Source organism: Cantharellus anzutake, assembly GCF_015039405.1.
Source record: "Cantharellus anzutake strain C23 chromosome Unknown EI90scaffold_85, whole genome shotgun sequence".
In the NCBI taxonomy this organism is placed as follows: Eukaryota; Fungi; Basidiomycota; class Agaricomycetes; order Cantharellales; family Hydnaceae; genus Cantharellus; species Cantharellus anzutake.
Genome location: NW_024067035.1, coordinates 249,992 through 261,700, shown reverse-complemented (window position 1 = coordinate 261,700; position 11,709 = coordinate 249,992). Strand labels below are relative to the sequence as shown.

The window sequence follows — 11,709 nt, the reverse complement described above, 5'->3', positions numbered from 1 at the left end:
GGGTATCAATACTGACCAACAACCGGTCACGCATCGTCCAGTTTGGAGCGTGACACCGGACATCCGACCGGCAAGCTTGAGTGATGCGTGACAGCCAACAGGCCGAGGCCAGAACTGCATGACACAACCCCTCGGACAACAGGTTTTCTGTCTTATATCCAAGAGAATTTGATAATATTTGAATTTTGAAATGGAAATTCTCATGGAAAATTTTCTGCCCGTGGCTTGTGCTGAGGAAACTATCACATACAACAACACCCCTATATTTCTCATTGGTTGCTACAGGCTGTTCTCGATATGCAAGCATCCTACTGGTGACAGTGAGATTCATCCTAACTCTACTACGGTAGTACATGAAGGACAATTCTCAGAAGCCATAGAGGATGATGTGGAGGTGATGTTGGAGGAGGTTTATGAACATCTCGACACCGGAACCCTTGCCGACGTGAATGGTGGCCTTCAGTTGATGCTGACAATCCATTGGAGAATTCACTGTGGTAGTTGGGTCTGAAGTTGGTAGTGGTGAGTTGGGATGGGGTAAGCGGCTTAAACAGGCGAGAAATCTGGAGACAGACATGCTTTTAACGATGTGGTTGGAAAATTTGAATTGAAAGCTTGCACAGCCACTGGATTCTACTCAACGCCGGACATTGGGCTGGCAGGCCTGCGTGAAAAAATGCCGACCAGCAGGGTCAGCGTGATGCGTGACTGGTTGTTGGTCATGCCAGTACAGTATGTTTGTCAGAAATCAGGCCCAAAAATGAGCAAATTTCGGGGACCTTTTATTTTCAATACAGTTAGGATTGTATTGCAATATAGTATGTTAGCGCTGCACTGCCATTCTGCATTCCCCATTGGTAATCATTGATGACGACTGCAGCACTGATGAACCGCATAAACACACTGTTTGGCTCTGGACCTCCATGCATCAACGCATTACCAAACGTACTACTCCAGAGGTGAAGCGCCTTATCACCCTAATGTCCCAAATCCTCTACCAAAGGGCTGCCCAACTCAGTAAGCGCATGGTTTACTGTGTCATCTTAGCTCATAGTCAAGGAATCCCCTTTGAGAAAGCTGGAAACCGCGGGGGTGCTCAAAAATTTAACAACTGGGATCTGGATGTGAGCAGGATAAATCACAGCCATCAGTTGATTTCGCTGAATCTCCCAAGTAGGTCACCTTGAGCTTGAGGCAGACCCGTGCATCCACGAACTACAAAGAGACATGGCACCGCATCTCTGTCTTCCAGAGTACAATCTGGACCAGCCTGAAGCAGCGAGGTTTCATGTATAAAAAGGTCAACATTCTGAAGAGTTTGTTCCTTACGAGCAAAAGCCGGCTTTTGAACCCGAATGAAGAACTATGTGCCGCATTTAGGCAGTATATGGGTCAGCATTATCAGGTGGATCAGCTTGTTTTTGTTGTTGAAACTGGTTGCAACCACAACACTTCTTCGCACTTGCATGGCTGGGGCACCACCTGGTACCCAAGTGTCAGGGCACACCCGCCTGACCCGGCCCCACCTAACCCGGTGCCCCACCATCCGCTCCTCCCGACCTCCCCCTCTTTTCCCTTGCCTTTCTTCTTCCCCTTCTTTTCTATTCTCTCTCCTCTTTATTCCTTTCTTATCACACGGACGACTTCCTTTGTATCAATGTACCATTGACCCGGCTGCAGTGTAATGCGCCCGAACCCGGACACACCGGATGACCCCCCGCATACCAGACGCTCCTAGGACCTCTTACGGAGGTACCCGGACGGAGGTGGCTGTGTGCTTGGATGATGTGGCGCTTCCCACGTGGCCTTCAACCACATGTATATAAACACAGCCTAAGTGGGAACTGAGAAGCAACCTTCTTCTCACATTTCCCACTTTAGGCAAGTAGCTTACACTTCCCCTGATAATAACAATAACACATTTCCCACTTTAGTCTCAGTGGCCAGGGACCCTTGTCTGCTTCGGGCCCGTTGTTACGCGCGCCCGCATCATACCTACCGGACCCTCAGCCTCGGGCGATACACCCGGGCGCTCTCGACCCCGGGTCGGTCCCTGACACCAAGCATGTGTTGAAATCCTTGTTTTTCTTGGTACGCTGTGGACCATCCATTGAGTCCGTCGGACTATACATCTTGCGCATGGGCATTTCCATGAAGGATTGCCCGATGCTTCTACTTTTGGCATCCATGTTGATGAACGCAGTCGAGGATGACTTAAAAGCCACCTTGCGCGATTTTTCTCTTTCCTCTCTCCTCAGTTCACATCTTTGGAACTGAGGTGAGACTCCCTTTTCATCACTTGGAATATTGTCTAATGTTGTGTATATTTCCTAGCGCTAATTCGCGACTAGGTAATGATTAATAACAATAGTTCACATCTTTGGAACTGAGCGCTAATTTGCGACTAGTTCATAATTCCAATAGCATGTTGTTGGGACTTCTTTGTCCAAGGCACTAAGTATGTAACATGCTCTGGATCTATTTTTCAATCCCAATGTCTCTTTCTCAGGTACTCTATATCCCCGCTCTCAGCGTCGAAGGAATATTCAAGAGCGAGCATACACAACAGCCACATCCAACGACTTCATCTGTTCTATCCGAACCCCTGGCTGACTTAACCATTTGGCTCAGATGATTGTTAGAATAATGATGTTATTTTCTGTCCTAAAAGTGCTCAAGCATGGCAGCTTAGAATGGCAGTGCAGCGCTAACGTACTATATTACAATACAATCCTAACTGTATTGAAAATAAAAAATCCCCAAAATTTGATTGTTGTTTACTGCGTTTTTCAGAGAATCTGTCCGATGAAAAATGAATGGGGTATGACCCCATTCGTGAGAAATCAACCAAGAAATGACCAAATTTCTGGAATTTCCACCTTTCAATACAGTCCGAATTATATTTCAATATAGTAATTAGTGCTGCACAACCATTCCAGCTGTGAACCCGTTGAGACCTTCGGGCCTCGCTAGATAGTCGATTGGCCAACAGAGACATCATGGTAGATCTCTAATATTCGTTGTACTTCATGAAGGTGGTAAGCTCGATATGACCGGGTTGATAGATTGAGCACTAGCGCCAACTGATTGTTGTACTCACATGCAGATCCTAGTTGTTCAGAGCCCTGACTTGTTATGCAATGAGCCAATGAGACATGGATAGCTGCCAGCCACCACTGTTCTCGAACAACTCTCGTGATGGCAATTGTGTTTAGACATGAGATGCATCAAAACCAACCACGGAAAAGATGGCCAGACGTTAGTTTTATCATGGCCAACGTGAGGACAGGAATTGAAAGCTAGGTTGCTGGATCTTCATCGATGTAGCTGCCATCCAACAAGGAATGTGGAATGGCTGTGCAGCGCTAATTACTATATCAATAATATTGAAATATAAATCGAATTGTATTGAGAAGTGGAAATTCCAGAAATTCAGTCATTTCTTGGTTGATTTCTCACGAATGGGGTCATACCCCATTCACTTTTCATCGGACAGATTCTCTGAAAAACGCAGTAATGACCTCATTTCACGAGATTAATCATGGGTCAATGACCAGAATCAGCCCAGCTGACACTGCAACCTCTCTTGCTCAATCGGACCCCGCTGCGCCTGTCTCAGCACCGCACTCACCCCTTTGCTGCCCTATCTTTCACGAGTCGCTGCGCAAACCTGACCATTTGATGGACCCAGGAACCATGCCTCAGTTGTACGCTGGGTTTTCTGGCGCGGATGCACGAAGCAGATTATACCAGTAGAGGTACGTACTGAACTTCACTCCTCACGAGAATGCTTACGATAATTCAGGCCATGTTTATAAAAAGGGCTTCCATGATGCCCCCTTTCCTCTCCTTATCGGCTGAATCTCCTCGCATCTCTCGTGGTGAGTCAAACACCAACTTGCTGCCGCTCATCAAAACTCACTCGTGAACTGCCGCTGCTGCCTCTCCCACTTCCCTGGCTGCCGCTATCATCTTAACCCGCTCATATCCGCTGCTATAGTCTGACTAGTTTTGTCTCTCCCAACCCCAACCCCTTTCGCCACCATTAGAACGATCTTGAGCTTTTGTCTTGCGAATTGTTTTTCCGAATTTGCGTGTATTATCAGTATCTGCTTGTGTTTGTCTTTGGTTGTTTCCCTTTGTTCCGTCTTGTGCATGGGCGAAGGCGTAACGGATAGCGTGGCGACGGCCCCGACAGGAAGTCGAAGCCTCTTGATTTGAAGCGAGCCGGTAGATACAAAAAACCCCCCCCAAAAAAGGAGGCGATGGGGCAGGTGGAGGGTAACAACGAAGACAAGTGAGAGTAGCAGCAGAGAAGCGCCAACAAAAGAGAAGAAGTGAAGTTACAAAAACAAGGCATGAGCCGAAAAGAGAAAGACACCGTAAACATCCAGGATCCAACTCGCAAAGGGTAACCAAGGCTAACTGCCTTATCCAATGCAAGACCGAATATTCAACGCCAACCAACCACCCTAACCAAAACTAATAAGAGAATTAGTTAGAAATATATGTCAGAGTCATAGAAAAAGGAAATAAACTCCAGCGTGCATGGACGCAAGAGAGATAAAAGACTGTAGAGCAACAGCGTGCAGCGGACGCAAGAGGTGGTGGCTGAGAAGCCAAAGCATACCGCGGACGCAGAAGAGAAGGCACGGAGGCCGAAGCACTCAGCGGGCACGCATAAAAGAAAGAAGGCACGGAGGCCGAAGCGTACAGCGGATGTGTGTAAAGAGAAAGAAAATAAACCTACGTTGTAGGAGAAATAACGGCCACACTATGGAAACCCATTATGGAAATATGCCAGATAAATCACAAAAACCTCATACGACAAGTAGATATGAGAAAATAGAAGGACCTGAATTTTAACGAATTTTACGAATTTTTACGAATTATTATGACTATACACGATAAATCGAAAGAAAGAAAAATAGCAAAAATACTTCAAACTTACTATCAACGAGACGGAATTCTCGGGGGAATTTATAGCAAATATTAAACCAAGAATTAGGACAATCGACCAAGATTTGACTATAAAAATAATCAGAGAACCTCCACGGAAACTACTTTCCCACGTCCGAACACGTAGCCAAGGATGGAAGTACCACGGAACGAAGATTCCTCAGGAACTAATGCAAAAGTCAGAGTCGTGTTTACAATAGGAAATGTAGATGTCCTCCAAACGGAACCAATGAGAGTAATTACAGGGGAAACTACCTATAAACGATGGAGATATGACTAAAACTCCTGCAAAACGAGGACAATGCCTAAAAGGGAAGCGCGAAGATTAACCAGTAACGACCGAGACAAGCTTGATAGCCCATTAGAAAGGAAGGGATCCAATCTTAATCCTCCCAAATTTTCATAATAAAAGGATCATGCGTGAATGAGATATCCAATAACGGGAATAGTGACATCAAAAGTCCGAGCTTAGGGAAAAGACGATGTTTGCATAGGATCCATAATTAAAACATACAACGAAATTTACACGGAAATTATTAAAAATGGGGAACTATAGTTATGCAAATTTTCAGCCCAAACAGTCCAGCCGTTGTGAAGTTATACCCATGATGGGAATATAGAAATCCGCATCATGTGTAATGACACGTGAGGGTGGCGATGCGCAGGGAACCAGCCGTCGGAACCGAGATCCGCACTTCGGCAGATCGCGAAGACCAATTTCCGTCCAAATAAGGAAGAGCCCGGTCAAAACAAAGCACGGAAAGTGCAAAACAACCTTAAATCATGAGGGAAAAATCTGAAATAAATCACAGAAGCCCATATGAAAGAAATCAACACCCACGCATATCATAAATCCCGAACAATTAAACGGAAACGGCGCCCGCATACGAACGACTATGGGAATGACGCACGTGATTACCGAATGTGCGCACGAACTTTTGCTAACTCAACGAATACCAGGAAATAGGACACAACCTTGGTACCATTGGAAAGGTGGGAATAAATGAAAATTTATGATACCAAGAACGTGAGAAAACATCCAGAAATGAATGAGATATAAGGACATGAAGTTAGAAACCTGAAAACGCGCGGGAAAACAGCTTCAAGAGGTCCAGAGTCCTAAATAAAATACATAAAAATATGAAATCTTCAAGGACGACCTACTATAACAACGAACAATACATATGGAGGATTAGGATGTGATAATACAAAAGGGAATCAGGGAATATGAACGAAATTCACGAAAACCACTAAACTACGACGGACCATGGCGGGAATTTTAGGGAACGATATTCTAATGAGGTGGAGAGCTATAACACATTCGTTTGAGTAATTCTTGATTACTAGCAACTTTTTCTTTCAGTTTTAAACCTGAATACTTCACTCATTTACCATTTCAGTCTCATTTTAACTAAATGTCACTAAATAAAAATGGAATAAATCAGCTGAAGGTCTCAGCACAGCCGTATGCATAGTAATGCGAAGTTTGAATTCAGAATCATCGAGTCATAGCAAATTTAATGGTATATATAGGGAATTTGAAATAGGTAACTGCGGCAAATGCAGCGCAGCCAAGTTCCAATTAACCATTAAAATAGCTTAGGCGAGGGAGGAAAATAAGAATTCTAGGCGCAGTCTGACCGCAGTAGAACCGCAGTTCAGCGCAGCAAAAGCGCAGTAGAACTATAGCATGAAATTTTCATTTTTATTCAGTTTGAGAAAAATACACTGTAAATAAATCCTGTAAATAGAAGGTAGAGCGTGAAAAAGGAAGGCGACCCAAGGAGTATAAAAGGGAGACCCTTTCTGCGACTTTTCGCCCCCCTTAGAGAAGTAAGAAAATAGAGTATTATTTTTCTCAAGCATTTCTGGTTGTCACTCCAGTGCGAAAAAGTGATATACAGTTAAGATTGCCACTGTAGTAAAAGGCAGCAATAAAGGAGAGAAATATTAAGTAGATATTTCAACAGGAGAGCTGGTTAACACTCCAGATTTCAAAGTGTAAACACAAAACAGTTATTTTGCTACTGTTAAAACAAGCAATAAAATAAGACAAAAATAGAACAAACTCAAGGGACACTCCAGACACAATCCAAATCCATTAACTGATTAGAATCTTTGAAACTTCACCAAGTAGAAGATTAAATCCAAATTAAAACAATGCTACACAGAATTACACCTAGACAAATTAAGAAATTTCAATAAAGAAACAGCTCCGCAGGGCTCGGTTTATCTGTAAGTCAATTCCCAGGAACTTTAAAACTAACCCATAAAAATAGAATTAGCCAAAACACTCGGATTGGTACTATATTTACAATAAATAACACTAGTACACTTCCCCATCCTGTCATATCCATACAATCCCAACCTCCGCTCCGGGCTCCTGGAACTCCGAACTCCGACTTCCGGAGCCCTACTTCCCTTCCATCACTTTCTCCTTGCCGACTCCCAAGAGGTTATCCCACCTCCGGCTTGGACACCACCTTCGGTCCGACTCCGGAACATTCCGGGTCCGACCCCAACCTCGACACCTTCCAGACGAGTACACAAAACCTATGCTCCCGACTCCGGACCTCCGCTCCGGTATCCTGTTCACGTCTCGTCTCGGGAACCTCCGGTCTTAGCTCCGACCTCGGACTTTGACCCCACCTCCGCTTATACCCATTGTATTGGTTAGCTCATTCCATTTAATTACCTTTGCCAATATTCCGGAGTTTAACCTCCGAGTTCGGACTTTCCGGACTTACTCTGGACCTTGCAACTATTGCATTGTCCATTTCAATTCTGCTATTCTCCCTCATTCCTATTTGGGCTGCTGCTTCCTTTCTATTCAGTCAGCTAGCCATTCCCGACTCCCATCCTCCTTCCTTCCTCCTTGGGCCTTGGCCCTTCATTCCTCCTTTGGGAAACACCATTGAGTCAAACACTTGACCCTCGGTGTTGTTCCTCTTTCCATCTCCCTTTGTCTCCTTTCGTCTTACCCTTGTTCCTTTTGATTCCGGACCCCTCCTTATATACAATGTACCTAGTAACTTGTAACCTCAGTCCGAAATCGACTGGAATTCCCCCCCAAGAGACTTTCCCTCTGCTAGATCCGAAATTAGGGACCCCCAGGACAACCAGCAATGGCACAGCGCTCCGCCTGAGTCGCTGAGGCCGAGGTCCTTCCATGATAAGTCTCCGATTCCATTCCGGAGTCGTCCGTTTCCGCCCCATTCTAACACATCCTAACTAAAGAACCAGGGAACAGCTTGGTGGTGGTCTCGTTTGAACCTCCCAACTGACCTTCCTTCGTTCTCTCCTTCAACGTACCGATCAAGCAGCAGAAATCAGAAATATGGACACAATTGCATACCAGACAACTAAGAAAAACTGAACATCACGGATGAACAGTCTAAAGACATAAAGCAATGAATATTGCGTACAGATGAGGACTTGACCTAGCAAAGGGCACAGCGGATACCCAGAAGAAAACTGAGGCGCTGAGGCCAGCGCACACAAGTCATATTTAATCTCGTGCATCCATTAAATTTAAATGTATGGTTTCTTCTTATTGCCTGAAATTCCCTTGTACTTGTAGCGGATCACGTGTGTCTAGTTATTTCTCTGAACTTTCTCATTTGTTGTCTCGCTTGTTTTTATTGTTTGGTTTCCCTTGTACTAGTAACGGATTACATGTGTCTTGCCATGCCTGCTGCCAATCCATTCTGGTGTCAGGGACTCGTCCGGGGTCGAGGGGGTCCGGGTATAGCGTCCGGGACCGAGAGCCTGGCGGGGGCGGATCGGGCGTGCGTACTGACAGGCCCGATGTGGGACAGTAGTCCCTGGCCACTTAGACTGAAGTGGAAAGTTGTTATTATTATTAAAGGAGAAATATTGTACTACTTACCTGAAGTGGAAAGTTGAGAAGAAGGCTACTTCTTCGGTTCCCACTTCAGGTTCGTTTATATACATGCGGCTTGGATCACATGACGGATGCCACGTCACCCTCGCACACAGCCGTAACCACCCGGGTGTCTCCGTGGGAGATCCCGAGGGTATCCGGTGCAGGCGCGCGTGCTGGGCACAGCGGGAAGTCGCCCGAGGTGCCCGGGCCGGGTACATGGTGGGCGCGCTGCAGATGGGTCAGTTGTACATTGATACAGAGAAAGTCATCCATGTAGAATAAAGAGAGAATAAAGGGGAAGTAAGATAAGGAGAAACTGAGGAGGGGAGGATGAGGGGGAAGAAGGGAAAGGGGGAGGGGGTAAGGAAGGGTGGACTGGCGGGGTACCGGGTCAGGTTGGGCCGGGTGGAGCCGGGTCAGGCAGGTGTGCCCTGACATCACCCCCCCCTTAAGCCGCTTCGCCTCGAAGCGGCCAGGTGGTTCTCCCTTTCTCTCCCTGGGGCTTGGGGGTGCGTCCTGTGAAATTCTTCGATTCGGTCGGGGGCATGGGTTAGGTGGTCCCGCTGGAGCCATTGGTTTTCAGAGTTCGGCCAGCCAGTGAACTTTACCAGATACCAGAGTTTCCGGCGTAGCCACTTAGAGTTCAGTATCTTCTCGACCTCATACTCTTCCTCTCCTTCTACCAGTTCTGGGCCTGGGCGTAGGTCAGCGGGTCTTTCTGCGATACCGTCCGGGAGGTGTGGCCTGACGTTCGTCACGGACACAACTGGGTGGATTCCCTTCTGTCGGGCAGTGAGCTGGAGCTTAACGGTGGCCGGGGAGATGACTTGGGTGATCTTAAAGGGGCCAAGCCACTTGTGGTCCAGTTTCTTAGTCGGACGGTCGGTCGTGTAGTTGTAGGCATTGAGCCAGACTTGGTCACCCTCTCGATACTTAGGGGCCGGGTCACGGTCCCGGTCGTAATATCGTGCCATCTCGTCCGCTGCGTGCTCTAGGGCTGCCTTTGCCTCCTCTTGCATTTTCATCATCCTTGACGAGAATGCATCGGCGGCTTCCACCTCGGATGTGCGCGTGGGTTCTGTCCCCATCCTGGGGTGTTGGCCGGTGTCGAGTTCAAAGGGGGTTCGGTGAGTGGAGGAGTGAACGCGGTTGTTGTAGGAGAATTCTGCTAGCGGGAGCCAGTCCGCCCAGTCGTCTTGGCGGTGGTTGACGAACACCCGGAGGTAGGCCTCGATCTCTTGGTTGACCCGCTCCATCTGTCCATCCATCTGGGGGTGGTAGGGCGTTGAAGGGGTCAGCTTGACACCTAGGAGGTCTGCGAGCTCCCTCGAGAAGCGGGAGACAAAGGCGCTCCCTCTATCGCTGAGGATCTCTTCCGGGAGCCCATGGTGTCTCCAGACATGCTCCAAGAAGAGTCGTGCGATACCCTCCGAGTCCACAGTCGTCACGGTGGGGACTGCATGGATGCGTTTGGACAGCCGGTCCACTACGACCAGGATGGCATTATATCCTCTGGACTCTGGGAGTTCTCCTATCATGTCCACTGAGATGACCTGCCAACGATGGGTGGGGATCTTATTCGGGGTAAGTTTCCCAACCTTTCGTGAGGGGAAGGGTTTGACGCGATTGCAGGTGTCGCATCTGCGTACATATCGTCCGACATACTCAGCCATCTGGGGCCACCAGTAGTCACGGGAGACGAGTTCCAGGGTTTTCCATCGCCCTGGGTGCCCCGTCGCCTGTGAGTCGTGGTGTAGCCATACCAGATCATGGCGGAGCTGGGGATCTTTTGGGACATACACCCTTCCCCGGTACAGGATCAGGTCACCCTGCTTCTCCCATTCATCCGACCTTAACGTCCCTTCACCCAGTTCTCGCATGGCCTTCACTACCTTCTCGTCATGGTCCCTTGCCTCGCATATCCTTCCCAGAATACCCGCCTCTTCACCTTCTACCGAAACTGCCTCTGTCGCGCGGGCTTCAAACCAGGCGGGTTGGAGAAGAGTTAGCCCCTCGTTGTCGTCTCTCCCCTTTGGGTGGTCAGCATGACGGGAGAGTGTGTCCGGCTTCCCCATGAGCTTCCCAGGACGGTGGACGAGGGCGAAGTGGAAGCGGGAGAGGAAGAGGGTCCATCTGGCTTGGCGTCGATTCAGCCTTTGGGCCGTCCGGAAATAGCTCAGGTTGCGGTGATCGGTGTAGATCTCAACCCTCTCTTCAACGCCTTCTAGGAAGTGCCGCCACTCTTCAAGGGCTCGGACGATCGCCAGCATTTCCTTGTCATACACTTCGTAGTTGCGTTCTACGTCCGTGAAGCTTTTGGACATGAACGCTACCGGGTGGAACTCCCCATCCGACTGGAGCTGGGAGAGGACTGCACCGGTTGCGAAGTTCGAAGCGTCGCATTCGAGCTTGAAGCGGCCGGAGTCTGAAGGGAAGGAGAGGACGGGTGCAGTAGTGATGGCTTCTTTAAGGGCTAGGAAGGCACCGTCCTCATCCGGGCCCCAATTCCAGGCTTGGGTTTTCCGGGTCAGCTTGTGGAGGGGGCGTGCTTTCTCTGAGAAGTCCTTGATGAACCGGCGATAGAAGTTCACGAACCCTAGGAAGGACTGCACCTCCTTCACTTTGGTTGGGACCGGCCAGTCAAGAACTCCACGGACTTTCACAGGATCCATCGCCACGTTGCCCTCCGAGATGACGAGGCCCAAGTACTCAATCCGTGTCCGCTCAAATTTACATTTTTCGGGTTTCAGGAAGAGCTTCCTCCTTCGCAGCGTCTCCAGGACCTCCCGTACTACCCTCCGGTGTTCCTCTAGGGTCGCGGTGAAGATGAGGATGTCGTCCATGTAGCAAATGACGACTTCCCG

At 48.1% G+C, this 11,709-nt stretch overlaps 1 protein-coding gene across 1 annotated transcript; it reads left to right on the top strand.

Annotated features, from left to right (window-relative positions):
• Positions 1 to 190: 190 nt before the first annotated feature.
• EI90DRAFT_3292946 (uncharacterized protein) lies at positions 191 to 1,128 on the top strand (the record flags this gene model as incomplete). The annotated part of the gene is made up of 5 exons (XM_039067360.1): positions 191 to 452; positions 487 to 522; positions 624 to 732; positions 881 to 1,017; positions 1,055 to 1,128. 5 exons carry the CDS (start codon positions 191 to 193, stop codon positions 1,126 to 1,128), a joined length of 618 nt encoding a protein of 205 aa, XP_038910228.1.
• Positions 1,129 to 11,709: the final 10,581 nt, after the last annotated feature.